The 27,047-nt window shown below is 42.6% G+C and overlaps 2 protein-coding genes and 1 long non-coding RNA gene across 3 annotated transcripts in view; 2 read left to right on the top strand and 1 right to left on the bottom strand.

Moving 5' to 3' along the window:
• Positions 1–22,353, bottom strand: part of LOC148090440 (uncharacterized) — a 32,649-nt gene extending 10,296 nt beyond the window's left edge. Inside the window, exon 1 of the long non-coding RNA XR_015713704.1 lies at positions 22,259–22,353. This is a non-coding gene — a long non-coding RNA (uncharacterized LOC148090440). The remainder of the gene's footprint in view (positions 1–22,258) is intronic.
• On the top strand, positions 4,913–6,062 carry TCEAL3 (transcription elongation factor A like 3). Its single transcript, XM_087813686.1, is given in 3 exon segments — positions 4,913–5,136; positions 5,448–6,028; positions 6,030–6,062. Coding segments are annotated over 2 exon segments (588 nt in total). The 5' UTR covers positions 4,913–5,136; positions 5,448–5,473.
• Positions 22,295–23,760, top strand: TCEAL1 (transcription elongation factor A like 1). Its single transcript, XM_016213025.2, has 2 exons — positions 22,295–22,362; positions 22,689–23,760. Exon 2 carries the CDS (start codon positions 22,701–22,703, stop codon positions 23,208–23,210), a length of 510 nt encoding a protein of 169 aa, XP_016068511.1. The 5' UTR covers positions 22,295–22,362; positions 22,689–22,700; the 3' UTR covers positions 23,211–23,760.
• Positions 23,761–27,047: the final 3,287 nt, after the last annotated feature.

The following is a 27,047-nucleotide window of genomic DNA, read 5'->3' as shown; positions in this document are numbered from 1 at the left end:
CCTTTTAGCATTTAGTGTTTCCTTTGGTTCATGCCTGTGGCTGGCAAACTCTGTTTCTATTTATTTGTATATGTATTTATTTCACATTCATTTTTGTATGGTATTTTTGCTGGTTATCAATTTTTTGTTGGCATTTATTTTCTTTTAAGACACTAAAGATATTTCACCATCTTCATGCTTTCATTGTTGCTGTTGAGAAGCCAAAAGTCAGCCTAACTTTTGTTCCTTTCAAGGCATCCTCTTATTTTTTCTGGCTACTTTTATGATTTTCTTTGTCTTTGGTTCTGTGCAAGTTCAGTATTATACATCTATGCATGAGGTTTTTTTATATATCACTATCGATTTCAGAGAGAGGAAGGGAGAGGGAGAGAGATAGAAACATCAATGATGAGAGAGTCATTGATTGGCTGCCTCCTGCATGCCCCCTACTGGAGATTGAGCCCGCAACCTGGGTATGTGCCCTCACCTGGAACTGAACCGAAATCTCCTGGATCATAGGTCAATGCACAACCGTTGAGCCACACTGGCTGGGGATGAGCTGCTTTTTATTTATTCTGTTGGGATATGTTGGACTTCTTGGATCTATGGATCAATGTCTTTCATCAGTTCTGAAAATCCTCAGCCATTATATCTTCAAATATTGCCTCTGAACAATTCCATTTCTTTTTTCCTTTCAGAACTGCAATTAAACATATGTTAGACCTTGGGTGGTGAATACACATTACAATATACAGATGATGTATTATAGAATTGTACACCTGAAACCTATGTAATTTTTATTAACCAATGTCATTCCAATAAATTCAATAAAACAAAACAAAACAAAACATGGTAGATGTTATTGTACCCTCCCATCTATATTTTCCACCTTTTTTTTAAAAAATATATCTTTATTGATTTCAGAGAGAGGGAGGGAGAGGGAGAGAGAGATAGAAACATCAATGATGAGAGAGTCATTGATCGGCTGCAGTCTGCAACCTGGGCATGTGCCCTGACCAGGAATCGAACCCCGATCGCCTGGATCCTAGGTCGACTCTCAACCGCTGAGCCACGCCCGGCCGGGCTATTTTCCACCTTTTTAAACTACGTGTTCAGCCTTATAGTTTCTCCTGAATATAATTTCAAGTCCTTTTTAATCCTTCCTTTTTTTGTTAATTCTCACTCGATATTTTTCCCATTGGTATTTTAGAGAGTGTGAGGGCGGGAGAGGGAGAGGGATAAAGAGAGAGAAACATCAGTGTGAGAGACACATTCATTCGATTGCTTCCTGCACTAGGCCCTGGCAGGGCCCGTGGATTGAACCTGCAACCCAGGTATGTGCCCTTGACCAGGAATCAAACCCAAGACCCTTTGGTGTGGCAGGCCGATGCTGTAACCACTGAAACACACTGGCAAGGGCTAATTATTTGAGCTGTATCTAATCTGTTAAAGCCATCCATTGAGCTTCTAATTTTAGCTAAGCTATTTTTTAGTTTTAGAATTTCTCTCTTTTTGTTTCTAGCTCTCTGTTGAAATTCGAAGATTGGATTTTATTTATCTGAATACACAAAGCATTGTGGTTTTTTAAAATTTATTTTTATTGAATTTATTGGGGTGACTGGTTGATAGGATCATATAGGTTTCAGGTGTGGATTTCTATGTTACAAGATCTGTATGTTGCACTGAGCATTGCGGTTTAATAATCTGTATCTGATAATTCAAAGGTAATGGATCTTTTTGTTACCTGTTATCTCTGCTGCTTCTTCCTTAATGATGTCTTTTTTCTTTGTGTTTCTGGTTATTTTTGTGTGTCAGCATTGTACATGAACAAGTGTTTATTGAAATAATTTGAGGACTAGGATAATGGTACGTTACTCAAGAGGTTTTCTTTGCCAAGCCAATAAAGGTGCTTCCTGTCTGGAACCACCATAATCTATGTTCAAAGCCCACCTAGATATTGCAAAGCTAAGCTTAAAGACTTTGTGAGGGCTAGCTTTTTTTCAGTTTTTAATTACCCTTAAACTGAAACATTTGTGGTTCCCAGCATCCTATGGTGATGGTTTGTTAGGAAACACCTCCCCTTTCAATGAGCCCTGGGTGTTGATTTTTGTTACTCTAGTTACAGGGGTGGGGAACCTTTTTTCTGCCGGGGGCCATTTGGATAACATTCACAGCCCATACAAAATTATCAGCTTAAAAATTAGCTATGAAAAAAGCTCCTAGATTTATTGAATTTCTAGTCTTGCCTGCAGTTTCCTTGGCAGGGCCAGACCAAATGATTTCGTGGGCCATATTATAGCCCAAAGGCTGGACATTCCCCACCCCTGCTCTAGTACCTTGAGTCAATTTTAGGTTCAATTCAGTTTGGTGCTGGTTTATTCTTTAACAGATGCCCTCAAAACAAATAAAAGAAAACATGGGTAAATTCCTCTTTGACCTCATGTAGAAAAATAAGTTCTTAACTATGAATCAAAATCTAGATGCAATGAAAGTATGATAAATTTGACTATATATTAAAATGTATGGCAGATGATAGACACATGAAAACATGCTCAAAGTCACTAATCATCAGAGAGATTCAAATTAAAACTACAATGAGCTATCACTTCACACTTACCAGAGTGGCTACCATCAACAAATCAACAAGTTGCCGGTAAGGTTGTGGAGAAAAGGAAACACTAGTATACTGCTGGTGGGAATGCAGACTGGTACAGCCACTATAGAAAATAGTATGGAGTTTCCTCAATAAATTTAAAATGGATCTGATGTTTGACCCAGCAATCCCACTTCTGAGAATATATCATAAGAATCCCAAAACACCAATCAGAAAGAATATATGCACCCCTATGTTCACAGCAGTGTTATTTACAGAAGCTAAGATCTGGAAACGGCCCAAATGCCCATCAGAAGATGAGTGGGTAAAAAAGCTGTGGTACATTTACACCATGGAATATTATGCAGCTGTAAAAAAGGATCTCTTACCCTTTGGGACAGCATGGATGGAACTGGAGAGTATTATGCTAAGCGAAAGAAGCCAGGCAGAGAAAGACACATATCACATGATCTCATGCATATGTGGAATCTAAAGAACAAAAACTGACCAACAAAGTAGGTCCAGAGGTATGGATGCATGGAACAGAATAACTCAGTGAGGGATGGGAGGGAGGGGACTGTAGGAGATGAACCTAAGTATATATATACATATATGCATAACCCATGGACAAACACAATAGCATGGGGAAGGCCTGGGGTGGGGTGGAGGTTGGGTGGAGGGGGGCAAAGGAGGGAAATGGGAGACGTCTGTAATACTGTCAACAATAAAATAAAATTTTAAAAAATGTATGGCAGAAATACACCATAAAGCCAAAAAGCAACTAACAAAGATATTTGCAGCACATATAATAGATAAAGGCCTAATGTAGTTAATGTATAAAGAACACTTGAAAAATGAGGGAGAAAGAACAACCGAATAGAAAAATGTGGAAAGACATGAACATACAATTTATAATGATATTAAAATTGTCATTAAACATAGAAAAATGCAAAATAAAATGCCATTTAGAAACTTCTCACCTATCATATTAGTGGAAATTAAAAAGTGTGTCGCACATCATGTCAGAAAGGGTGTGGGGAAACGCCTGTATTGCTGGTGGGAAAGCAAAAAACAGGTCTGAGCCTCAGGGGAGGGATTACCCTGGAGATGTAATTTGGGCATTATCTGTGCTTGGAGGAAAATGAACAGAGATCACTTAGGGAGAGAGAACATGTGGACTAAGAGAGGAGGCCCAGGAACACTACTTAAGGTGGCAGCACAGTTTCCTCGCGGGCACAACCACCAGGGCTCTGGAGAGTCAGAAAGAGCTGGTCTTGAAAGTGAGCTGTGGCCTGACTGGGCGTGGCTCAGCGGCTGAGCCTCGACCTAGGATCCAGACGATCCCGGTCAGGGCACTTGCCCGGGTTGCGGGCTGCAGGAGGCAGCCGATCAATGACTCTCTCATCATTGATATTTCTCTCTCTCTCTCTCTCTCCCTCTCCTTTCTGAAATCAATAAAGATATATTTAAAAAAAAAAAAAAGCGTCTGTGGGGCTCAGTTGCTGAGCACTCTTAGGGAAGTCAGGTGCCCTCCGCGGGATCAGCTGTTAGACCTGTTGATAATGGGCTTCTCAAGGGATGAGCGAGGACCTGAAACGCACCAGGTAAATAAAGAACCTGCGGGCAGAAAGCCCCCTCCGGCTGCTGTTTCAGTGACTCACCCATTGCCATCACCCCTCTCTCCCCGCCGTGGTCTGCAGCTGCCAGGTCCCTCCGCATCTGGGTGAGGGGGGCCCAGTGCGGCTGATGAGCTCACGTGACCGGCCAGGAGCCCACGTGGGCAGCAGTAGTCCGCCCCCTCCAGCAGCACCCGCCTCCAGTCAGGTTCTGGCGCCATCTGCTCCAGTTGCTCCTGCGGTGCCAGCTCCCTGAGCTGCCCTGGCAGCCGAGAGGGGCGAGCGGGCTTCCACGAGCCGGAGGAGGCGCAGGCCTGGCCCGGGCCCGCAGGTCAGTGGGCTGGTGGGCACTGCCTGCGGCCCTGGCAGGGGTGGAGGTGGATTCCAGAAGGATGCGGAGCAGCGGTGGGTGTGGGGGAATCCAAGGAGTCTCGGGGATGGGGGAGGAAGGGAACGCGGAGCTGGCGCCAGGTGCGGAGGGAGGACCCCGTTACAGACCCTGCCACCCCCTCGCCACCCCAACTCTGCGCCTCCATCCATTTTCAAGCTTTAAATGGGGGGTTGCCCCCGCAGTGCGACAGCGAAACGTAGGCATATTCTGGAAATAACCCCCCTCTCATACTGCGCCTGTGAGAAAATACGGGCCTCCACGAAAATGGAATGAGAGTGGGGCAGATTAACTTCAGGGGAGGGGGACACAGAGGCACAAACAGTTTGGAAAGCTTTCTGGCCTAGTGCCTGAGGCCTGAAAAGAGATACGGCCACTTGGGTGCGGGGCAGGTAGGGGAGGGCAACACTGGATGTGCAGCACCCAGATTCAGGAAAGGGACCTCAGTCCACTGGGCACGCAGCACCTGCCCCTGTCTCCTGCCTGTCTGCAGGTCTGCGTCTCTGACCCCAGCACTCTTCAAGGCTAGAAAAGGAAGGACCTGTCCAGAATCCCTGCAGGTCAGTGAAAGGGGGGGCACTGGAGGTGGGGTGTGTATGGAGGGCACAGCTTGGGCAAAATCTGAGAGCCCACCTGCACATATATAAACACACCCCACCCAGGCTAAAGCATGGTACAGAAGATGGCAGGGCCTGCCAAAGAAATGGTTGGCTGTGTGTGTGTGTGTGTGTAACAGTGGAGGAAAGTGTGGCAGAAGGCCAGCTCAGGGAACCCTGACCACAGGCCAGATGCCAGTGCTATCTGAGCCAGTCCTCAATCTTCCTGGTCTCCCCTTTCTCTTCTCTCCTCCCATCTCACCCCCCCCCCCCAGACAGGAAAAGGAGGGGACATCTCAACATGGAAAAACTTGACAATGAAAATGAAGAAAAGCTGGGAAGTGAGGGAAAGCCAGATGATGAAATAGATACAGAAGATGAAGTAGATACAGAAGATGAAGTAGATACAGAAGATGAAATAGATACAGAAGATGAAGGAAAATCAGATGAGGAAGAAAAGCCAGAAGTGGAGGGGAAGCCAGGGCAGGAGGAAAAGTGCCAGGACAAAGGACAGCCAGATGATCATGGGAAACAAGAAAAGCAGAGCAAGTCTGAAGGTGAGGGAAAAACACGCGTTGAGGACAAGCCAGAGCCCCAGTCCAAGCCAGAGAGCCAGCTGCGGGCTGCCGAAAAGCGCCCGGCTGAAGATTATGTGCCCCGGAAAGCAAAGCGAAAAACGGACAGGGGGACAGAAGATTCCCCCAAGGACTATCAGGAGGACTTACAGGAAAGGCATTTGGGCAGTGAGGAGATGATGAGAGAATGTGGAGATGTGTCAAGGGCTCAGGAAGAGCTAAGGAAAAAACAGAAAACGGGTGGTTTTCATTGGATGCAAAGAGATGTACAGGATCCATTCTTCCCAAGGGGCCAACGGGGTGTCAGGGGAATGAGGGGTGGAGGTAGGGGCCACAGGGGCTTACATGATATCCCATATCTTTAAAGTCCTTGGACTTCAATTCTGATTTCTCTGATAAGAATACTCCAACCCTGCTTTCCTTGGGGGGGGGGGTATCATTTGCCAGGCAATGTGCTTCAACCTTAAGCTGATACTTTGCTATAAGTGTCTGTCATTCTTGTTACCAGCAGCCTTTTGATCCAACTATACAGTGCTCTCTGTTTCAGTAGGGGATTTTCACCCACGTGCATGGAAGAGATGGTCATGGTACTTTGTAAAACAATAAAAAAGTTTTCAGAACCACATATACAGTGTCAGCCCAATTTTGTAAAAATGTGAATATGTTTGCATAATGCACTTATGCAGAGAAGACTCCGAAAATGTATACACTAAAAAGCTGGTGATGTTTTTTCCTGCATGGTAGCCAAAAATAGGTCTTATAAGTGCAGTCACCTGATGGTTAGGTACATCCATGCCATTCCTCTGTGGGCATGCCCACCCCCATGTTGTCCCCTAGTTGTGACCATGTCAGTGGGCACTGATGTCCCTTTTCCTGGGTCCTCTACTGTCCTATGTCTCTATCTGTGATTCTTTTTCTTTGCTTTGCTCACTAATCTCCACTTTTTCCTAAAGGATATGGGTTATGTTTGTCATAATAAAAAAAAAAAGAAATCCAGAAATCAATACACGGTAAACCATTGAAATGTTCAGTGAGCTTATGAGGGCAATGAAGACACTGAAAATTCTTGTCAGAATGTAAAACGATAAGTAAAACACAGTATCTCTATGGTTCACAGCTAGAGGAATCAACCTGGTGGTTATAACAAGAGATCCGATGCTATAATGGCCAGTCTTGTCATCTGTGAAATGAGAATAAGACTTGCCTCACAGACTTCTGAGTGGATCAGATGAGGTACTAAGTATGTGAGCTGTGTTGGTTTGGCTCATTTGCAGTAGTAGGATCCGGGACCCTGTCAGACACTCGGGAGAGCTGAAAAAAGAAAGGTAGGTCTCACCTGTGCCCAGGAACAAGTCCAAGCAGCTGAGAAGAGGTACCACCCTTCTTTGGATATTACCATATCTATTAGGCTGTGTCCTGTACCTTCTGCTGACAGCTATTGATATGATGGAGTCCTCATGGTGACAAAGGCACTCTGATTCCCTATAGTCTTTGAAGGGCCAAAGCCCCTACTTGACTCCAACAGGAGTGTGGATAACACCTGTCCCCCAACTTTAGAGTTGTATCTACCCAGGTGGTACTGCCCAAGGGCTGCTTGGGCCCCACTGTATTACATATTTCTTAGCAAAGTAGTCATTAATATTTTTAGTTCATTTTATATTTGCTTATAGTTTCTTTTCTCTTCATAAGACTCAGATATTTTGAGTCCACTGGAGGCTGTGTCCTGAGACTAATCTATGGACCAGACAATGGATTCTAAAAGTTATATGAAGAGCAAAGGACATAGGATAACCAAAATATTTTGAAAATGAAGAACAAAGTTAGAGGACTCATTGGCTGATTTCAAGGCTAATTATAGCCTGGCTGGTATGGATCAGTGGTTGAGCATCGACTCATGAACCAAGAGGTCACTGGTTCAATTCCCAGTCAGGGCACAAGCCTGGGTTGCTAGCTCCATCCCCAGTAGGGGGTGTGCAGGAGGCAGCCGATAGATGATGCTTCTCTCTCATTGATGCTTCTATCTCTCTATTCCTCTCCCTCTCTAAAAAGCAATAAAAACATATTTTAAAAAAGACTATAAAGCTATAGTAAATAATCAAGTCTGTGTAATATTGGCATAAGGATAGGCATATATAAATCAATGGAATAAAACAGTCCAGAAACAGGCCCACATGTATATAGTCATTGACTATGCTTTTGGTGTCATCTCTAAGAAACCATTGCCTAACCTCTGGTAAATATTTACTCCCATGTTAACTTCTAAGAGTTTTATAGGCTTAGCTCTTACACTCAGAGCTATGATTCACTTTGAGTTTTTATATCATGAGAAGGGTCCAAATTCATTCTTTTGCATGCAGACATCCAGTTGGCCTAGCACCATTTCTTTAAAAACTAATTCTTTTCCCATTGAATTGTCTTGGTACGTTTGTCAAATATGCATTGAACTGCCATGGCTGGGTGGCTAAATTGGTTGGAGTGTTGGCCTGTACACCAAAAAGGTTGCAGGTGTGATTCATGGTCAGGGCACATACCTAGTTGCGGGTTCCATCCCTGGACGGGGTATGTGCAGAAGGCTACTGGTTGATGTTTCTTGCTCACATTGACATTTCTTTCTCTTTCTCAAATCAATAGACATATCCTTGAGTGAGGATAAAATAAATAAATGCACTGACCATAAATGTAAGGGTTTAGTTCTAGATCCTCAATTATGTTTTATTGATCTATATGTCTATCCTTATGCAAGCACCACACTGTCCTGATTACTGTAGCTTTGTAATAAATTTGGAAATAGAGAACTGTGAGGCCTCCAACTTTCTAATTCTTTTTCAAGATCATTTTGGCTATTCTGGGTTACTTTGGATGTCCATGTGAATTTTGGTATCAGCTTGTCAAGTTCTGAAAATATGTCAACTGGAGTTTTGATAGGGATTGCAATGACTCTGAAGGTCAATTTGGGAAGTATTGCCAATTTAACAATATTAAGTCCTCTAATCCATGAACACAGCATATCTTTACATTTATTTATGTCTTCTTTAATTTCTTTAAACAATGTTTTTTTTATTTTTCAGCATACAAATTTTGTACTTCTTTGGTTAAATTTATTCTCAAGTGTTTTATTCTTTTTGATGCTTTGAAAATTGAATCACTTTCTTAATTTTCATTTTTTAGATAGTTCATTGCTAGTATATAGAAATATAACTCATTTTGTATACTAATACTGTATTCTGCTACCTTTCTGAATACACTTATTTGTTCTAAAAGCTTTTTTCAGTGTGGATACCTTAGGAATATTATATACAAGATTATGCCTATGAATAGAGATACAATTGCTTTTTCCTTCCAGTCTGGATGCCTTTTATCTCTTTTTCTTGCCTAACTGCCCTAGTTAGACCTGTAGTACAATACTGAATAAAAGTATGGGGATTAGACATTCTTGTCTTGTTCCTAATCTTAAGGGAAAAGCATTAAATCTTTAACCATGAAGTATAATGTAAGCTAGAGTTACATTTGGGTATATCCTTACCAGGCTGAGGAAGCTCCCATTTTTGTCAAATGCTTTTTCTGTGTCTAGTGATATGATCATGAGTTTTTCCTTTACTGTGTTAATATGGCATTTTATACTGATTGACTGATTTTCAGATGTCAAACCAGCCTTGCATTCCTGGAGTGAATTCCACTTGATAATGGTATCCTTTATATATGATGCTGGATTATTTTGGTAGGATTCTGTAGAGAAATTTTGTGTTTATATCCATAAGAGATATTGTTCTATAGCTTTCTTTTTTGTAATTTTTTTCTGTTTGTATATTGGGACAATGCTCACATCATAGAATATATTGAGAAGTGTTCTCTCTTCTATTTTTGGAAGAATATTAAAGGTTTGGTGTTAATTTTTCTTTAAAGTTTGGTAGAATGAATCGATGAAGCTGTCTGGACATAGGCTTTTATTTTTGAGGTTTTTTTGATTACTCATCTCTTTACTTTATATAGGTCTAGTCCAATTTTCAAATTCTTCTTTAATCAGTTTCAGTACATTGTATCTTTTTAGAAAGTGTCCATTTCTTCTAGGTTATCTAATTTGTTAACATGTAGTTATTCACAGTATTCCTTTATAACCCTCTTTATTTCTGTAATGTCAGTATTTTTATGGTCAGATTGGCAAAAAATATATTTTTTGATGTGCTACAGAATTTTAGTAATTAGTTTATGTGTGCCATGAGATGAAAAAGGTTGAAAATCACTGCTATAAACAATTTTATGACAATGAATTAGATAACCTAGAAGAAATGAACATTCCTAGAAAGATACAAACTACCAAAACTAAGTCAAGAAGAAATACAAAGTCTAAATAGACCTATAACAAGAAAATGGATGAAATTAGTTATAAAAAAAAAACAAAAAACTTTCTGCAAAGAAAAACCTAGAACCAGATAGCTGCACTGGTGAATTCTACTGTGATATTGTTTTTTTTATAATAAGAAATATACATTTGGTCTTCATCCTGTTCCTGGCACAGAACTCCTAAAACCCTCGGAATTTCCTAAGTGATGAGAGCAATAAAGGTACTGTCTTGTTATATAAAACAAGCCCTTTTCAACCACACCAGAGTTTATATTAATGAGGTGACCTTTACAAAGCCCCAAGTAACCTAAGGATGAGGACTGGTTGACAGGGGGAAAACCATAATTAGAGGGGTGGATCTTTCATTCCCTCCCTCCCTCCTCCCTCCCCCCCCCCACACCACCTGAGGGGAGGGGAGAGGGGCTGCAGGTTGAATTAATCATCAATGGCCGATGACTTAAATCAATCATGCCTATGTAATGAAGCCTCCATAAAAATCTCTGAACTGTAGGGTTCAGGGAGCTTCCCGGGTTGGTAAACACATGGAGGTGCTAGAAGATTCACTCTCCCAGAGAAGGCATGGGAGCTGCATGCCCCTTCCCACATACCTTGATCTATGCAACTATTCTATCTGGCTGTTCTTGAGTTATATCCTTTTATAATATACTGCTAATCTGGTAGGTAAAATGTTTTCCTGAATTCTGTGAGCTGCTTTAACAAATTAATCAAATCTGAGGAGGGGGTCATGACAACCTCCAATCAGAAGCACAGGTAACCTGGACTCGCAATTGTCATCTGAAGTGAGGGTGAGGGTGGTGTTGTAGGACTTAACACTCTACTTGTGGGATCTGATGTTATCTCTTGGTAGATAGTGTCAGAATTGAGTTAAAATAGGACACCTAGCTGGTGTCACAGAATTGCTTGATTTGTGGAAAACCCACATATATGGTGTCATCAGTGAAGTAGTGTGGTAGTAGAGTATTGAAAGCAGAGAAGACACACAGGAATATGATTTTTCTTTCCACCTACCCATAGTTAAAGAAGAATAAATGCTACACTTTAAAATTTGCCAAAGTCTTGTTAAAAGAAAGGGGGCCGGGAAGAGATTAACCAAATAATTTATATGCATATATGCATAGCCCATGGTCAAACAATAGTGCAGGAAGGCCTAGGGGGGAGGGGGAAGGGAGTCAATGGGGGAAAAAGGGGACATTTTTAATACTTTCAACAATAAAGATAAATTAAGAAAAAAAGATAAACTGAAGCATATTAAATTTTTAAAGAGTTTATTTGAGCAAACATCAATTCAAATTGGACAGTGCTGCCTGGCTGGCATGGCTCAGTGATTGAACATCGACCCATGAACCTAGAAGTCACGGTTCGATTCGCAGTCAGGGCACATGCCCCAGTTTGGGGCTCTATTCCCAGTAGGGGGTGTGCAGGAGGCAGCTGATCAATGACTCTTTCTCATCATTGGTTTCTATCTCTCTCTCTCCCTCTCCCTTCCTCTCTCTGAAATCAATAAAAACATATTTTTAAAAAATTGGACAGTGCCAAATTGGACGAGGTTAGGAGAGCTCCACAGATAGGAACTACAGGCAAGATTTTTATAGAGAAGATGCAGAGGCAAAGAAAGGAAATTGAATTGGTCTGATTTATTTAATTGGATATATCTCAAGTGGTTGCATTATTTGGGAAGCCTAATTGGCTATTTGTGATTAACTGTTCTTCTTAACCTTGAGGCATTTACAGGAATTGAATGACTCTGGTTTAGGTTTCAGTTTGCTTACTTGGGCTGCCAGGTTGTTACAGCCACCCCAGTGTAATGGCCTCCCTCTTTGATTACTTTAAGAGTATAGAAGAGGAAGGAACACTTACCAATTAATTCTATGAGAGCAGAATCACCCCGATATCAAAACAAGACAAGGTACAAGAAAACTACAGACCAATATCTTATACAAGTGTAGATGCAAAATCCTCAACAAATTACTAGAAAATTTAATCCAGCAATATGTAAAATAGATTATACCCAATGACCAAGTGGAATTTATCCCAGGAGTGCAAGTTTGGTATAACACAGAAAAATAAATCACCATATTAACAAATGGAAGCCAAAGAAACGCATGATCATCTCAATAGAGTTAGAAAAAACGTTTTTAACAAAATCCAGCACCCTACCATGATAAAAATATTCAACAAAGTAGGAATGCAAGAGACTCCTCAACTTGATAAAGAATATCTACCAAAAATACACAATTTGCATCATACTTAAAGGTGAAAGACTAAAAAATTTCCCTCTAAAAAAATAAACAAGATAAGGAAATCCTCTTGTCATTATTTTGTTGAGTGAAATAAGCCAGTAGAGAAAGACAAATACCATATGATCTCAGTTATATGTGGAATCTAATCAAAATAATTTTTGAAACTGGACACAATGGGTCCAGGCTGCCTATCACTACTTCAGCCAATGAAGCAGAGACAAGGTTGAATCATACATGAGTACTTATTCTAATAATGCCAGAAGTATGGGAGAGCAGCAGGATCCTTTCACCTAAAATCTGCTCTATACCTCCCCATAGGCCAGAAGCTTATATCGGGTAGAAGGACAAAAATTATACGGGGAAGTGGGCAAAAGGAACAAGAATGGGTATAAAGGTTTACAGGTTACAGGAAATTCGGGCTGGGGGTTGCAAAGAGCGGGCTCCATTGTTTTGGGAACAAGGTTATCTTTCCATGAAAAAAGGAGAATGGACCACAGATCAAGGTCAACTCCCTTGCCCCAGGGCGTATAACTCCCAGACAGGTTAGAAAGTGCTTTTTCTAATCAGAACAGAATAATCATGCTTAACACAGCATGATTAATATTTCTTATAACTATAGCTAAAAATCATGGTTAATGGAACAGGATTAATATTTCTGCCTCCAACAATTTAACAAACAAAATAGAAACAGAAGCATAGATACAGAGAACAGACTGACAGCTGTCAGAGGGCATAGGGTTTACGGGGCTGGGGGAAAAAGGTGAAGGGATTAAGCAAAATATATATACATGACACATAGACACGAACAACAGTATGGTGATTGCCAGAGGGAAAGGGAGGTGGGGGGAGGTGGAAGTGGGTAAAGGGGGGGGGGGCGGGGACTTAAAGAGACTTGACTGGGTGGTGAGTGCGTGCTGTTTTATTGAGTTGTACATTTCAAATCTGTACGGTTTTATTAACCACTGCGACCCCAATAAGTTCAATAAAATAATAAAATAATAAAAATTTAAAAAGTAAAACACCATTGGATATCTTGTAGTTCTTAGTTTCAAAACATTATTAATCAAGACAGTGTGGTACTGCCATAAAGGTAGATATATAGATTAATGGAAAAGAGAGTCCAGAAGTAAACTGTCACATTTAGGGTCAATGGATTTTTGACAAATGTGCCAAGACAATTCAGAGGGAAAAGAATAGTTTTAAAACAGTGATGGAACAACTGGATATCCACATGTCAAAGATTGAATTTAGAGCACTGCATCATACCATACAACAAAATTAATTCAACGTGGGTCAGACTGAGACAGGCTGAGCCTCTCCTAGATAAGATTGGAATTTCTGCAGGTTGCCCCTCAAACCCTGTACCTAATGAGCCCTGGGCTGTAGTTAAGCCCCAGAATGATCACTACATGACTTTACCCTCATTATAATAGTAAAAAACACATCCCTGGGTGGAGATTTCACATGCTAATGAGACATCTGAGGAATGAAGAAGTATGTAGTTCCATTTCGCAGGCACCAGAGTCCCCACCTCTATGTACTTAGATGTCACACTTAGATGTCATCCTTCCCACCTCAACTTCCTTAAAACAGCTTCGTGGCTTTTGTTTGGAAATCTACAAATCGGTAGTTTTTAGTTCAATTCTGGGTATTGACTCTCCCCCTCTGGTCCTTGTTATTGTTATTTTCATGTTTATTTTTAGCAACTAGCTGGATTATTTTAGATAATTTAGATCATTTTAGATAATCCAGCTAGTCTCTAAACAAATAATATCTGTGCCCACACAGTATGACACCTCTTATTTTGCTCCTCAGTGGGCACAGCTTTAGGTATGCTCACTATCAGGTGGTTTGGGCAGGGCTCTCTTTGACTATTTCCCTGAACACATACAGCTTTTAAATGCCACTAATTGCCTGTTGATTGCACTATGCCCTGAGCCATAAATTGTTCTAGTGACTGAGATTAGTTCTGCTCCCATGTCTCCTCCTTGTTCTCTCTCCCAGGTTTTCTCAGGTAAATAAATAGCTGACCTAAGGTTTAGTCTGTATCTCCAATGAATCTACCATTGTCCTCTCAATTGCTTTTCACTGTGTGTGGTGTTATCTGACACCACGTATAACACCAGAAGTGTTGTGTTCTTTAACACCAACCAATTCTCTAACACCAATTGGGTGCCCTACAACTCAATTCAATTCTTTTTTTAAAAAAATTATTTATTCACTTGAGAGAGAGAGAAACATCAATTTTTGTTGTTCCACTTATTCATGCATTCATTGGTTGATTCTTGCAGTGTCCTGACCAGGGATCAAATCCACAACCCTGGTGTATCGAAAGGACACTCAAAACAACTGAGCTACCTGGGCAGGGTTCAATTCAATTCTGATACTAATTCATCAAATTAATGCAGATCCAACAGGTTAAGGGCTGAGTCCTACAAAAATGCCCCCACGTCAGACACCAGCCACAAATGGAGTGCCCAGGCTACCCACACTTTTGCCCAGCCAACTACAAATTTGGGGGTTCTCATGTTCCCCTCCTCAATTTTTAAGTTTAATAGAACTCACCAAACTCAAAGTGCTTTAGTTACCAGTACCAGTTTATTTTAAAGAATACAACTCAGGGACAGCTAAATGGAAGAGAGGCTCAGGGCAAGGCACTGGGGAAACAGTGGTACAGGGTTTTGTCACATAGGCATGATTGATTAAATCACTGGTCATTGGTGATTGAACTCAATATCCAGCCCCTCTTACCTCTCTAGAGGTTGGGGACGGGGGTGGGGTGAGACTGAAAGTTCACTCCTAATCATTTGCTTGGTCTTTATGGTGACCAGCCCCCATTCTGAAGCTAGGGGGTCCTACCATGTATCACCTCGTTAATAATAAACTCAGATGTGGTCAAAAGGGGCTCACTGTGAACAAAAAAGACATTTCTATAATTTAGGAAATCCCAATGGTTTTAGGAGCTCTGTGCCAGGAACTGGAGACAAAGACTAAATATATATTTTTATTATACCACACACCACAACCTGCACTGTTTTCAAGAACAACTTTAGGGTTGATCTACTCCGTACTGTACAAATGAAGTCATTTCCTTTGGGAAGAGACTTACAGCTCTCTGTTTCATAGCCTGCTTCTCTCCTCAGGTAAAATATCCAAGCCATGGCTCTGGAGTTTACACTATTTATATTATCACAGTATACCTGCAAATAATATTATGTGACTTCGTGGATAATGGAAGAACTTTACAACTGTGTATTCCCCCCCTTTCTTTTTTCTATTGTTTTATATTTTACTTCTACATGTGTTATAATCCCACAACACATCATTTTATTGTATAATTATCTCTTTAACAGTGTTATTGAGATATAATTTATATGCCATATAATTCACCCAAATGAACTACCAGTGGTTTTTAGTTCATTCATAGGGTTGGGCAACCATCACACAATCTAATTTTAGAACATTTTCATTATCTCCAAAAGAAACCTGGTATCCATTACCAATAATTTCCTGTCCCTACCCTGCTGCCAGCCCCAAGCAACCACTAATCTACTTTCTGTCTCATATATTTTCTGATACGGCAATTTCTCATAAATTGAATATAGAGTCTTTTGTGACTTCTTTCACTTAGCATATTGTTTTAAAGGTTTATCCATTTGTAGCATGTTTCAGTACTTCTTTTTATTGCCAAATATATTCTATTATATGATATATACTGCATATTGTTTGTCTATTCCTCAGTTGAACATTCGGTTTTTTTTTCCCATTGGCCATTATAAACAATGCTGCCATGAACATTTGTGTTTAAGTTTCGCGTGGCCATATCTTTTCATTTCTGTTGGGTGTATACCAAGGAATGAAACTGATGGGTCATACGATAAATCTATGTTTAACATTCTGAAGCACTGCCAATTTATTTTCAAATTGGGTGCAGCATTTTACATTCCCATCATCAATGTTAGAGGGCTTCAGTTTCTCATTACCCTTGCCAAAACTTATTTTCCATCCTTTTCATTTTAGCCATCATATTGTGTGTGAAATGTTATCTCCCTTTGGTTCTGATTTGCATTTCCCTAATGACTAATGATGCTGAGCTTGTTTTCATGGGCCTTTTGGTTATCTGTATAGCTTTGGAGAAATGTCTATTGAAATCATTAGCCCATTTTTCAATTGGGTTGTCTTTTTATGGTTGAATTTCCAAAATTCTTTATGTCTTCTGGAAATTAGTTTCTTATCAAATATATGATTTGCAAGTATTTTTCCCCATTCTTTGGGTTGACTTTTCACTTAAAAAAAAAAAAAAATCTTTATTGATTTCAGAGAGAGGAAAGGAGAGGGAGAGGGAGAGAGAGAAACATCAGTGATGAGAGAGTCATGGATCGGCTGCCTCCTGCACGCCCCTAACTGGGGATAGAGCCCGCAACCTGGGCATGTGCCCTGACCGGGAATCGAACCCTGATCACCTGGATCCTAGGTCGATGCTCAACCGCTGAGCCACGCCCGGCAGGGCCCCACCTTTCCTCAAAGACCCTTCCTTGTTTCTCTGGGCACATACATGGGTATGGGTGTATATGTGTGTGTGTGGCGTGGCGTGTGTGTGTGTGTGTGTGTAGGGGGGGGCTAGTAAGATGAGGCCAGGAGCAGAAAAGAGAAGACTCTAGTCACTGCATTTCCCACTTGACTATTTCCCTTGGGGGAGGTTGGGGTGAGGAGAGCCTGAGAACCACAGTCTGGACAGGCTGCCGCCTACAGCAGCAAGTCTTGAGACAAAGAACTGCCATGGGTGTCATTTGGAAGGAATGCAGAGATTGCAGCAGCATGAGGAACTTCTGGGCTGGAGAGGGCAGAACTCAACTCTAGGCTGGCAGGCCCTGAAAAATGAAACCAGACCTCCACCGAGTCTGTGCTGTAGAGGGGTTCAGAGGGAGGGGGGCTCTGATCATGCCACAGAAGTGCAGCCTCACCAGGGTACAGGAATCCCTGACCCAGAAACCACCCTTGACTTCTTCAGATCCCTCAGAGGAAGGCCACACCTCTGGGGACTATTATCATGGCAGCAGTTGCCAGGGGCTGTCTTTCCCCTGCACCCTGGCTGCCCTGACAGCCTTCAGCTCCTGCTACATGAAAAGGCCTGTGCTGCCCACCCTGGCTGCACATAAGGTGTCTGGAGCCCACTGCCCAGGAACAGTTTTACAAAGTGGTTAAAGGTTCAGTCTCGCATGTACACTGCTGGGGTTTAAATCCCACCTCAGCTACTTACTATCATCTGTGTTTCCATGGGAACAATATGTAACCTCCCAGAGCCTTAGTTATCTCACCTGCAAAATGGAGTTTCTTAGACTTCAGCCCTCACTAGCAAGAGTGAGCCCAGCAACAAATCATCACAGGACCTTACATCAGCAGTATCAAGTCAAATTCATCGGAAGGATTATCTCACAGCTCTCAACCTGATCACACACAGACAAGGAGCCCATCACATTCCTTTGTAACAAATCACCACGGCAAAACCACCTTCACCTATTCCTTGTGGAGAGCCCTTCCTCTCAAGGGAACCCCAAATCAGCTACTGTCAGGCAGAGAATTAGAGCCAATACCAACACAGTCTTCCTTCCTCCTTTCCTGGTTCCAATTTCTCCTACCTCCCTTGTCTGCCCACCCCCCATGTTTACCAAGCTCTCATCAAGGATTAATTTATACTGGTTTGGGAACTTTGAGGGGCAACTGTGTCTTCTATCAGCAGCACTAGAAAGTAATCCTATCCTGAGAAGTCACACTGAGAGAGGAAAGGAACGGAACTGGCCCAGCAGGGCACACACTCCTGGCTGCCACACTCAACAGGGAAAAGGAATTTTCTTATTTGGAGTCAGAGCTCTTTGCTGAGATCTCCCCTAGATCTTTCCTGACCTTGGTGTGCTTTAAATTAATATTTTGTAGCTAATGTACTGAATGACAGAACCTGAATTCAAAGAATGAGGGAGAATCTAACAAGACAACATTTAACCCAGAAAAATAGAAGTTTCTATACTTGGGTTAAAACTAAAATGACTGCCCTAGCTGGTTGCTCTTTGGTTAGTGCATTGGTCCTCGGACTGAAGGGTCCCGGGGTTCCATTCCTTGGCACGTACCTGGGTTGCAGGCTCAATCCTCTACCCTAGTCGGGGTGCGTGCAGGAGGCAACCAATTGATGTCTCTCTCTCTCTCCCCTGCCTTCCACTCTCTCTGAAAAGCAATTGAAAAAAATATCCTCAGGTGAGGATTAAAAAAAAAAAAATCCCATTGTAGCCTGAGCCAATTTCTGAACGCGGGAGGTATCACAGCTTCACGACTGGGGATTGGAGCTCTTGTAGGTCTCAGTAGTGCTACGTATGTCTTATGTATTGTCATATCTTTCTCCCAGAGTCTTCCTGTCAGGGCAATAAGGACGAGGCTTCTGTCTCCTTGAGTCTGTCCCCAGTGGCTGTCCATGCTGAGCTGTGTCTCAGGCAGGGGAATGGGGAATGGCTTACCAACAGTTGCCCTTATGACCACTGGCCTGGGAATGAAGCAGCCTTCTGCGACCATTAGGTCGTTGTCTGTTGTCCCCCTCTCTCTACCCACACCATTACTGCCTCTCTTCATGCCTTGTCAGCTCTCACTTGGACTCTAGTAACATCCTTCTCACTAGGATCTCCAATTTTTTCTTTCAAGCCCACACCTAGTTTTCTGAAAAAACCCACACATAAATAAAATCTAAAATGACTTATAGAAATGCATTAACAGATGTATGAAACAGATCTGGGGGTCTCAGTTGACTGCAACTTAAACTGGATTCAACTGTAGCCCTGGCCAGATAGCTCAGTTGGTTAGAGCATTGTCCAGATACACCAAGGTTGCGGGTTCAATCCCCAGTCAGGGCACATACAAGAATCAACCAATGAACAAACACATCAATGGGTAGCAAATTGATGTTTTCCTCTGTCTCTCCTCCTTCCTCTTTCTCTCAAATCAGTAAAATTTAAAAAAATGTAAAAAAAAGTTTTTAAAAAAAGTCCCTAAATCAATTATGCAATTGGTTCTTTAAAAAAACACACCTGGATTCAACTGTGATATGGTATCCACAAAATCTGCTATGATCTTAGGATGCACCTATAGACGTATAGTGGCTATTCTACAATGAAGGATGTGATAAGATCACTCCATTCTACACTAGTCATAATATTTAGTATTTTCAGAGACATTTACAAATTCAGGAGGAGCATGTAGGATGATAAATTTGAAAAAAAAAAAATATCACATCAGAAAGAGGTGAAATAACTGAGGAGTTTTTTTTGTAAGAACATAATTGTTTAAAGATTAAATGAGATTGAAAGTATTTAGTGTAATGCCCAGCATAAGCGGTCAATTAATGTTAATAGAAGAATGATAATTAGTAGTGTTATTAGCACTATGTCATACCATTATTATTACTATTATTATAGTTAGTGCTTATAGAGTGCTTTCTATATGCTAGGTACTATTCCAGGCCCTTTACATATACTGACCCATTCATTCCTCTTACAAATCCTATAAGGTAGGTACTATTATGTCTCCAAGTTTGCAGATGAAGAAATTGAGTCACAGAAAGGTCAAGTAGATTGTCTCAGATGGGAAGAGGAAAGAACTAGAACATTGACTCTGGCAGTGTCAGGCTGTCAAGGGTAAAAGGCACTTTTGTATTTTATACTTGTACCCTCCAGAGGGCAGAACCAGGATCAATGTGTGTAAACTACTGGGAGGAAGATTTCAGCTCAACAACAACAAAAACCCATTTTGAATGATGAGAATTGCCTGAACCTTCAACAGGGTGTCTTTTAAGGTACTGAGTTCTCTATCACAGGATGTAAGGGAAAAAAAGGATAGAAATGAAGAAATGAATGAAATGGGGCTCCTCTTGGAAAGAAACCATGCAATGATGAAGCCAAACCTTAGTGAAAAAAATAAAGAAGGTATAATGCAGTGTAAACTTGGTTTTGAAAAGTAACAGTTACGTAAAAGATGTAAAGGTGAACTAATATCTGTCTTTCTGCTATCTCAGCACAAAGTAAATTAAATGTTGAACAAAAAGTTACGAAATGGAAAATTTCACATGTGAATTTCTGTTTGGAAACTTACTAGGTGGTCAGCCTGGATTTGAGAGAAGCAATCCCAAGATCCTCACAGATCTGATCGCCACCTACCCTGAGAGTGTAAAATATAGAGAGGAGAGGTATAGTCTGCTCCCTTGAAGAAAGGGCATCTGCATGAGAAAGTAGCAGCCAGGCTGATGTGAGTAGGTGAGATGCACGCATGATGGTGAAGATCATAAAACAATTTGATCCCAAAATACAGACTTGTGATGACAACTGAAAATCATGTGAGCATGATTTTAATCTCACTACTCAGTGTGTGCTCAACAGAATTATTGCCTAGTTTAATATGAAAGTCCTTGTGCTGAATCTATCTTTTTGGGTCCAGCAGTCCCAGGACCCAAATACTTGCTCACTTAATGAATTAATATAAACTTTCTCAACCACCAACACCAAGAAATGGCTGGTTAAGAATCTGAGTCCCAGCAAAATTTCTAGCTTCTATTATGAAAAATAATGACTGAATAGTATATACATATTTATATATATACTTACATATATATTTATATATATACTTACATATATATATTAATATCACACTCTCCACCAAAAATGCTCCCATTTCAGATAATAAGTTTCCAGACTATTTGTACTTGGACAAATATGTATTTTGATTTATGAAATTCAAAGTATTCAGTCTTTTTTGGAGTTACATACTTTAAAAACTTAATTCTTTCTAGAGTTCTAGAACTGAATGATTACCAATTTAGACTAGAGCTTCTATTTTCGATATAGGTCTGGTGGCTTACAAAAAAATAAAATTCTTAAGTCATGGAAAAGTGAAAGCTTATCTCTCATGAAAGTGACAAGAGATGCAACCCGTGTTGACAGAGCCTACAAGGACATGATGGAGTTAGGGATTTAAACTAGGAGAGGCAGCATATGATATTGACTCATTAAAGAGAAATAGTCAAATTTCAGTGCAGGATCTGGACTGTAGGGGAAATAATGGGCTTGGTGGCTGATGACGTGAAAAGGAGGGGGAGAGGTGGTATCAGGGGAAGCTGCTGAGAGGAAGAGGCAATAATCCCCAGGACTGGATGCTGTGTCTGGTAACCAGGAAAAGGCAAATATAAACAAAGAGAGGTGAGTGACGATGCCTGGTGCGTTGGGGATCTGGAAGTAATGGCATATTGCTGCAGCACGGCTGCCGGTCAAAGTGGTAACTGGGGATCTGAGCTCGGTGGTGACGCGCGGCCCTCACGTGACCAGGAGCCTATGTCTGCCCAAGTCCCTCTCGTCCTGGTCCTTTTTGCCAGTCCAGACACCGTCTGCCTATTGCCCTTTGGTTCGAGGGGGAAAAGCAGAAGGAAGGAAGTCCCCTCGGTCCTCTGAAGTCGGTGTGAGTGTCTGTGCTGCCCAGTAATCCCGGGGATCGGGATGGCAGAGAGTCCAGGCCTTTCCCTATGCCAGTCCAGGCCTTTCCCTATGCCAGCCCAGCGCCCGCACTTCGGTGCAGAAAATGGTGGTTTTGGGGGTGGGGAGGTGAGTGGGCCAACCCTGGGAAGGAGCCACAGACACTTAGATATAGTTCCTATGTAATCCTTAGCTCCCACGTCCCGCCTGAAAAGAATGACGAGCACTGAAGGGTGGGGGTGGGGGCACGAAGGACAAAGCTTGAGATGAAGGGAGACATTGAGGGGGGTGGGGGAGGCCTGGGTCCGGGGCAACCGGAGCCGGCTGGCGCGGGGGTGGCGGCTGGTGCCCAGAAAAGGGGCGCAAGTGTCAGTCAGTCCTTCCTCCCTCCCCACTCCCCTCCCCCTACCCTGTCTGGCGGCTGTCTGCGGGTCTGCAGGTCACAGCGGGGCACCTCGAGGAGAGAACGCCTGGGAGCAAACGGCCAGGAGAGAGGTCCGGGTCCGGGAAGGGGTGAGCAGGGGACCGGTTTGGGGTGCGAGGGAGGACGCCGGTGGGAACCGAGTCCGTGGCGGCGCCACCGCCCCGCCCCTGCAGCTGCGGGAGAGGCCCGGGGCAAGGCCTGCTGGGAAAATGGTGGGTTTTCGGGAAGGAGGGGGCGACCGGGGCGGGGTCCTCGGGGGCCACGGCCTCTGGGCCAGCGTCGGTGGGAGGACCTGTTCTCCGAATCAGGGCAAGGAAGGTTTTTGGAACCCAAGGCCGGGGTTTTGGTCCAGCCACCAAATATGCTGACTCGGCTGCCTTGCTTGTCTCTTCTGGATAACCGTGCTTATATGAAGACCGTTCCCAGCATGGACAAATCCTGCCGAGCAAACGAAGATCAGCCCCAGAGCACGCCCAGAACGGCCGAGGAGCAGCCTCAGGCGGAGCCCTCGCCCGAAGAGCCTTGTCCGGAGGAGCCTTGTCCGGAGGAAGCTTCTGCCGAGGAGCTTTCTTCGGAAGAACAGTCCTCCGAGGAGGAGTTCTTTCCCGAGGAGCTCCTTCCCGAGCTCCTTCCCGAGCTGCTGATGTCCCAGGAGCGCCCCCCAGAGGAGCGCCTCTCTCCGCAGGACCTGTTCGAGGCGCGGCCGCCCATGGAGCAGCCTCCTTGCGGGGTGGGAAAGCACAAGCTGGAAGAAGGCAGCTTTAAGGAAAGGCTGGCCCGCTCCCGCCCGCAACTTAAAGGGGACATACACGGCAGAAATTTGAGCAACGAGGAGATGATAAAGGTAGCAGAGGAGATGGAAGAGATGAAAAGAGTACGAAACAAACTGATGATCATGCACTGGAAGGCGAGACGGAACCGTCCTTACCCTATTTAACGTGTCGGCCTTCAATGCTGGGTTTGCCTGATTTCAGTATTGCCGCTCGAATCCCTCTGGCCGTCTTCTTAATTTTAACTTCTTTGCGTGGCTTTATTTAAGGTGTTTCGCTTGTAACTGGTGTAAAATTGGGCTCCTTCTCCCCCATCGGCAAGTCTCCCTTTCAATTATGTGTCTCACCCATTATGCATGGAAAGATGGACGTTATATATTGTGAAGCAACTTTCGAAAAGTATATGTAGTATCCCATTTTTATAAAAAAAAATGTATATTTATATATTAATATGCAAAGTAAAACTGAAAGTATATACTTCAAAGGTTTAACAGTGGCTGTGTGTGGGGTAAGATAATAGGCGAATTTTGTTTTCATTTTTGCTTTGTTGGAGCTTCTCATTTTTTCAGGACGAACACATTTTACTTATGTTGCACACACACAAAAATACCACCCCAATATAATGGGGGAAAAATGTAAAGCAATTTAAACACTGTCTATCATCTTATAAAGACAACGTGGCACTTAATAAATACGTCAGAACTTTTAAAAAGTAAATCCCATGTTTCTTCTGAATCTCAGGCAGAAATATATATATTTGTTTAAGGGTCAATCTTTTCCCACTTAAATAGGAATAATACTTGACTTACAGGACTGCTTTGGAACCAAATGAGGTAAAGATCATGTGAGCTGTGTCCCCCCCCCCCCACCTGCATCTTTCAGGGCCCCAACCCCTAGAGAGTCTGGGAAGGAGGGCTCACTTGCACTCACAATTCCTGTGAGATTCCAGGTGAGTGTCACCTTCTATTCCTGCCCTGCTATTCTCTTCCCATGGATACTGTCATGTCTGCTAGGCACAGTTGCCCCTTTTCTTGGGTCCTGCTCCTTCCATGACCCTCATCACAGAGTGCAAAACACAAATATATGTATATGCATATATACATATATGCAGTTGTGTCTCCTACAAATATTTGGTGAATGCTCTTTCTCCAGCTTTAATATTATACTTATCCAGGTGGATAACATCCCAGTGCTGCTTAAACCTTAATGTCTTAAAGACTCTTTGCAAAATAGTCCTTCGTGGGTTTTTTGTTTGTTTGTTTGTTTGTTTTTCCTGAAAACCTCCCTTTTCTCCACTGGACTCAAACATGAGTTCCTTGGGACCTGGGCCAGGAGACAAATCTGTGAGCCAGATACAATGCTGTGTACTTGGAATTTCCCTCCCAAATAATCTCCAAGGATTTTGGTTTTAATTGCTTAACACTTGCTTTAGGGTGAGTTCTCTTCTCGCAGGCTTGCCTTATCAATTCAGCTGACTTGCTCAATTTGTTTATACTAAAGAGGAAAGTAAGGCTCAAGCTAGAAACTTTTCCCTTCTACCCCACCCACATCAACAAAAGTACTTTGTAAGTCATTAAAATACTATATATATGCATATACATATATGTGTTTATGTATCAGATATTATGATTTCTCTGTTAAACTATCCTTATAAAACCTATGATTTTGTTCTATTGATCTCATTAGTTCTAGACACACAGACAGTGGTTAGTAATTTTTTTAAAGTATGACTCAGGCCAGGCCAGTGTTGCTCAGTAGTTGAACATTGACCCATGAACCAAGAGGTCACCGGATCAATTCCCGATCAGGGCATATGCCTGGGTTGTGGCTTGATCCCCAGTAGGGGGGGCGTGCAGGGGGCAGCTGATGGATCAATGACCACTCTCTCATCATTGATGTTTCTATCTCTCTCTCTTCATCTCCCTTCCTCTCTCTGAAATCAATAAAGATATATATTTTTATAAAAGTATGAACCCACTCAGTCATGAACCCTAATTTCTGTTTTATTGACTATGTAAACTTCAGTGAGTGTGCTAACTTCTCTAGAAAATATGATTTGCAGTTCCAAAGGGATCACAGTGGGGGAATTGTTTTCCCCAATTTAACATTATAGTCGGTTATATATTTTATATATCAGTGTTTCCCTTATTGAAAATGAAGAGACCTGGGCTTTACCCCAGACCCACTAAATCTGCTATTTTTGTAAATTAGCACACAAGTCACAGAGCCACTGCTGTATACAATATACTCCTAATTACAGTAAGAATAAACTGACACAAATAGAAGAAAATACAGATGATTGTATCAAAATTAAAAGGGTGAAAGTCTTGTTTAAGCATATTTTTAAAGAAACTAAAAACCTCATCAATTTTATTACATAAAATTGAGATTTCTTACAGTAAAACAAGACCATACACAATAAAAAGCTAACAGAGATGACAAAATAGCCAGATGTATTTTTCCATGACAGACATGTATGCCTTGCATTGCTTCCAATATGAGTAAAATGCATCAGAAATAAATTCAGCTTTATGGCAGTGTGGTAGTTGCCAGAGGGAAGGGGGTGGGGGGTGAAGGGGATTCTAATATATGGTGACGGGAGATTTGACTTTGGGTGGTGGGCACACAGTGCAATATACAGATCTTGTAACATAGAAACCCACACCTGTAACCTATATGTTCATATTAACCATTGTCACCCCAATAAATTTAATTTTTAAAAAGAAAGAAATTCAAAGTTCTTTTTGGTAATCAGTCCACAAAATAATAAGCCAGCCCCGTGTCCTTGACTTTGTTTTTATTTTTCTTACTGAGTGATGCCATTTGGGAGGATGTTTGGGTCTCCAGAGCAGTCTTCAAGGTTATGGCAGCCTGGTGGTTGCTGGTTGGGATAGATTCCTGCTGGAGTGACATGAGTCCAGGGGCTCACTGTGGCAATTTTACAGACAGGATAAATCCATTCCCCTGGTCTCTAAGAGGTGGTGCTAAGGTAGGATGTGAAAGGACTCACCCAACCACACTCCTCTCCAGGTTGTGACTTTGGTTTCTCTGCCCCAGCCTGCAGCAGGCACCAGACCCTCCTAGGCTGATGGCCAGGCAGTCCTGGACATGCTTACCTGGAGGACAATGACTGGCCCCATCTGAAGTCAGAGCACTTTGCCTTTCCTTTCTTCTGTTTCTCTTTTGGAGAACTTTTTGCAGGGGAGGAGATAAAGCCCCCAGGATTTCTAGCTGGGAACATTGGTTGGGATCATCTCTGAGCAAGACCTCTGACCTGGGCCTGACCAGGTCACTTGGGGCTGAAGCAGACGCAGCTGGTCCTTCTCTCAGAGTACAGTGAAGTGAGCCCCCCTCCCCCAATAGTGATGGACTTCCAACAAGACCTCACCCGTTGCTCCCCTACCCACCTTGCTCAGACTCCCAGAAGGGTCTTGGATGTGTCCCGGCCTGTTTGGGTGGTTCTGTGGTGATTTTAGTTGTGCGTGTGCCTGGCGCAGTGCTTGTGATGTCTGCATCAGCCCAGGCTCAGAGGCACAGGAGACCCCAGGTAAAGGGAGCCTGCAAAACCATGTGGTCCTCCAACTCAGGAGAAAAGTGTCACTACCTGTGTGAACACCCCTATGCACTGCAAGTCCAGCCCACGACTTGGAGGCCAGGGCTGTCAAGCTGTGAATTGGCGTGAAGATGCTTTTGAAGGCATCGATGGTGGAGGATCAGCAGCATCCAGAGCCAGGTTCTCTGGGTCCCTTCACCACCTCCCTGCCCAGGCAGAAGGCTGGTATCTCCATCACATGTCTGAGAGGCGACTTGCCTGGCCAATTCCAGAGAAGAAAGCACTGAGGGTCTAGGACCCTGGAGAGAGAGCTCTGTGCTAACCAGGATGTCCTCCCAGGCTCTTAGGAGACAGTGCATGAGAGTGGGAGCCCCTGTGGTGAGGCAGCAGAGAGGGATCGGGATTAGGGTCCTTAAAAAATACCCAGAGATTCCCCTTTCTCCAATTCAGA

This window comes from Miniopterus natalensis, chromosome X (assembly GCF_054644295.1).
Source record: "Miniopterus natalensis isolate mMinNat1 chromosome X, mMinNat1.hap1, whole genome shotgun sequence".
Taxonomy (NCBI): Eukaryota; Metazoa; Chordata; class Mammalia; order Chiroptera; family Miniopteridae; genus Miniopterus; species Miniopterus natalensis.
This window is presented reverse-complemented; position numbering and strand designations above follow the sequence as displayed.

Coding starts and splice junctions, on each gene's coding strand:
- TCEAL1 (XM_016213025.2), top strand. CDS start 22,701: ATGGACAAATCCTGCCGAGCAAACGAAGATCAGCCCCAGAGCACGCCC.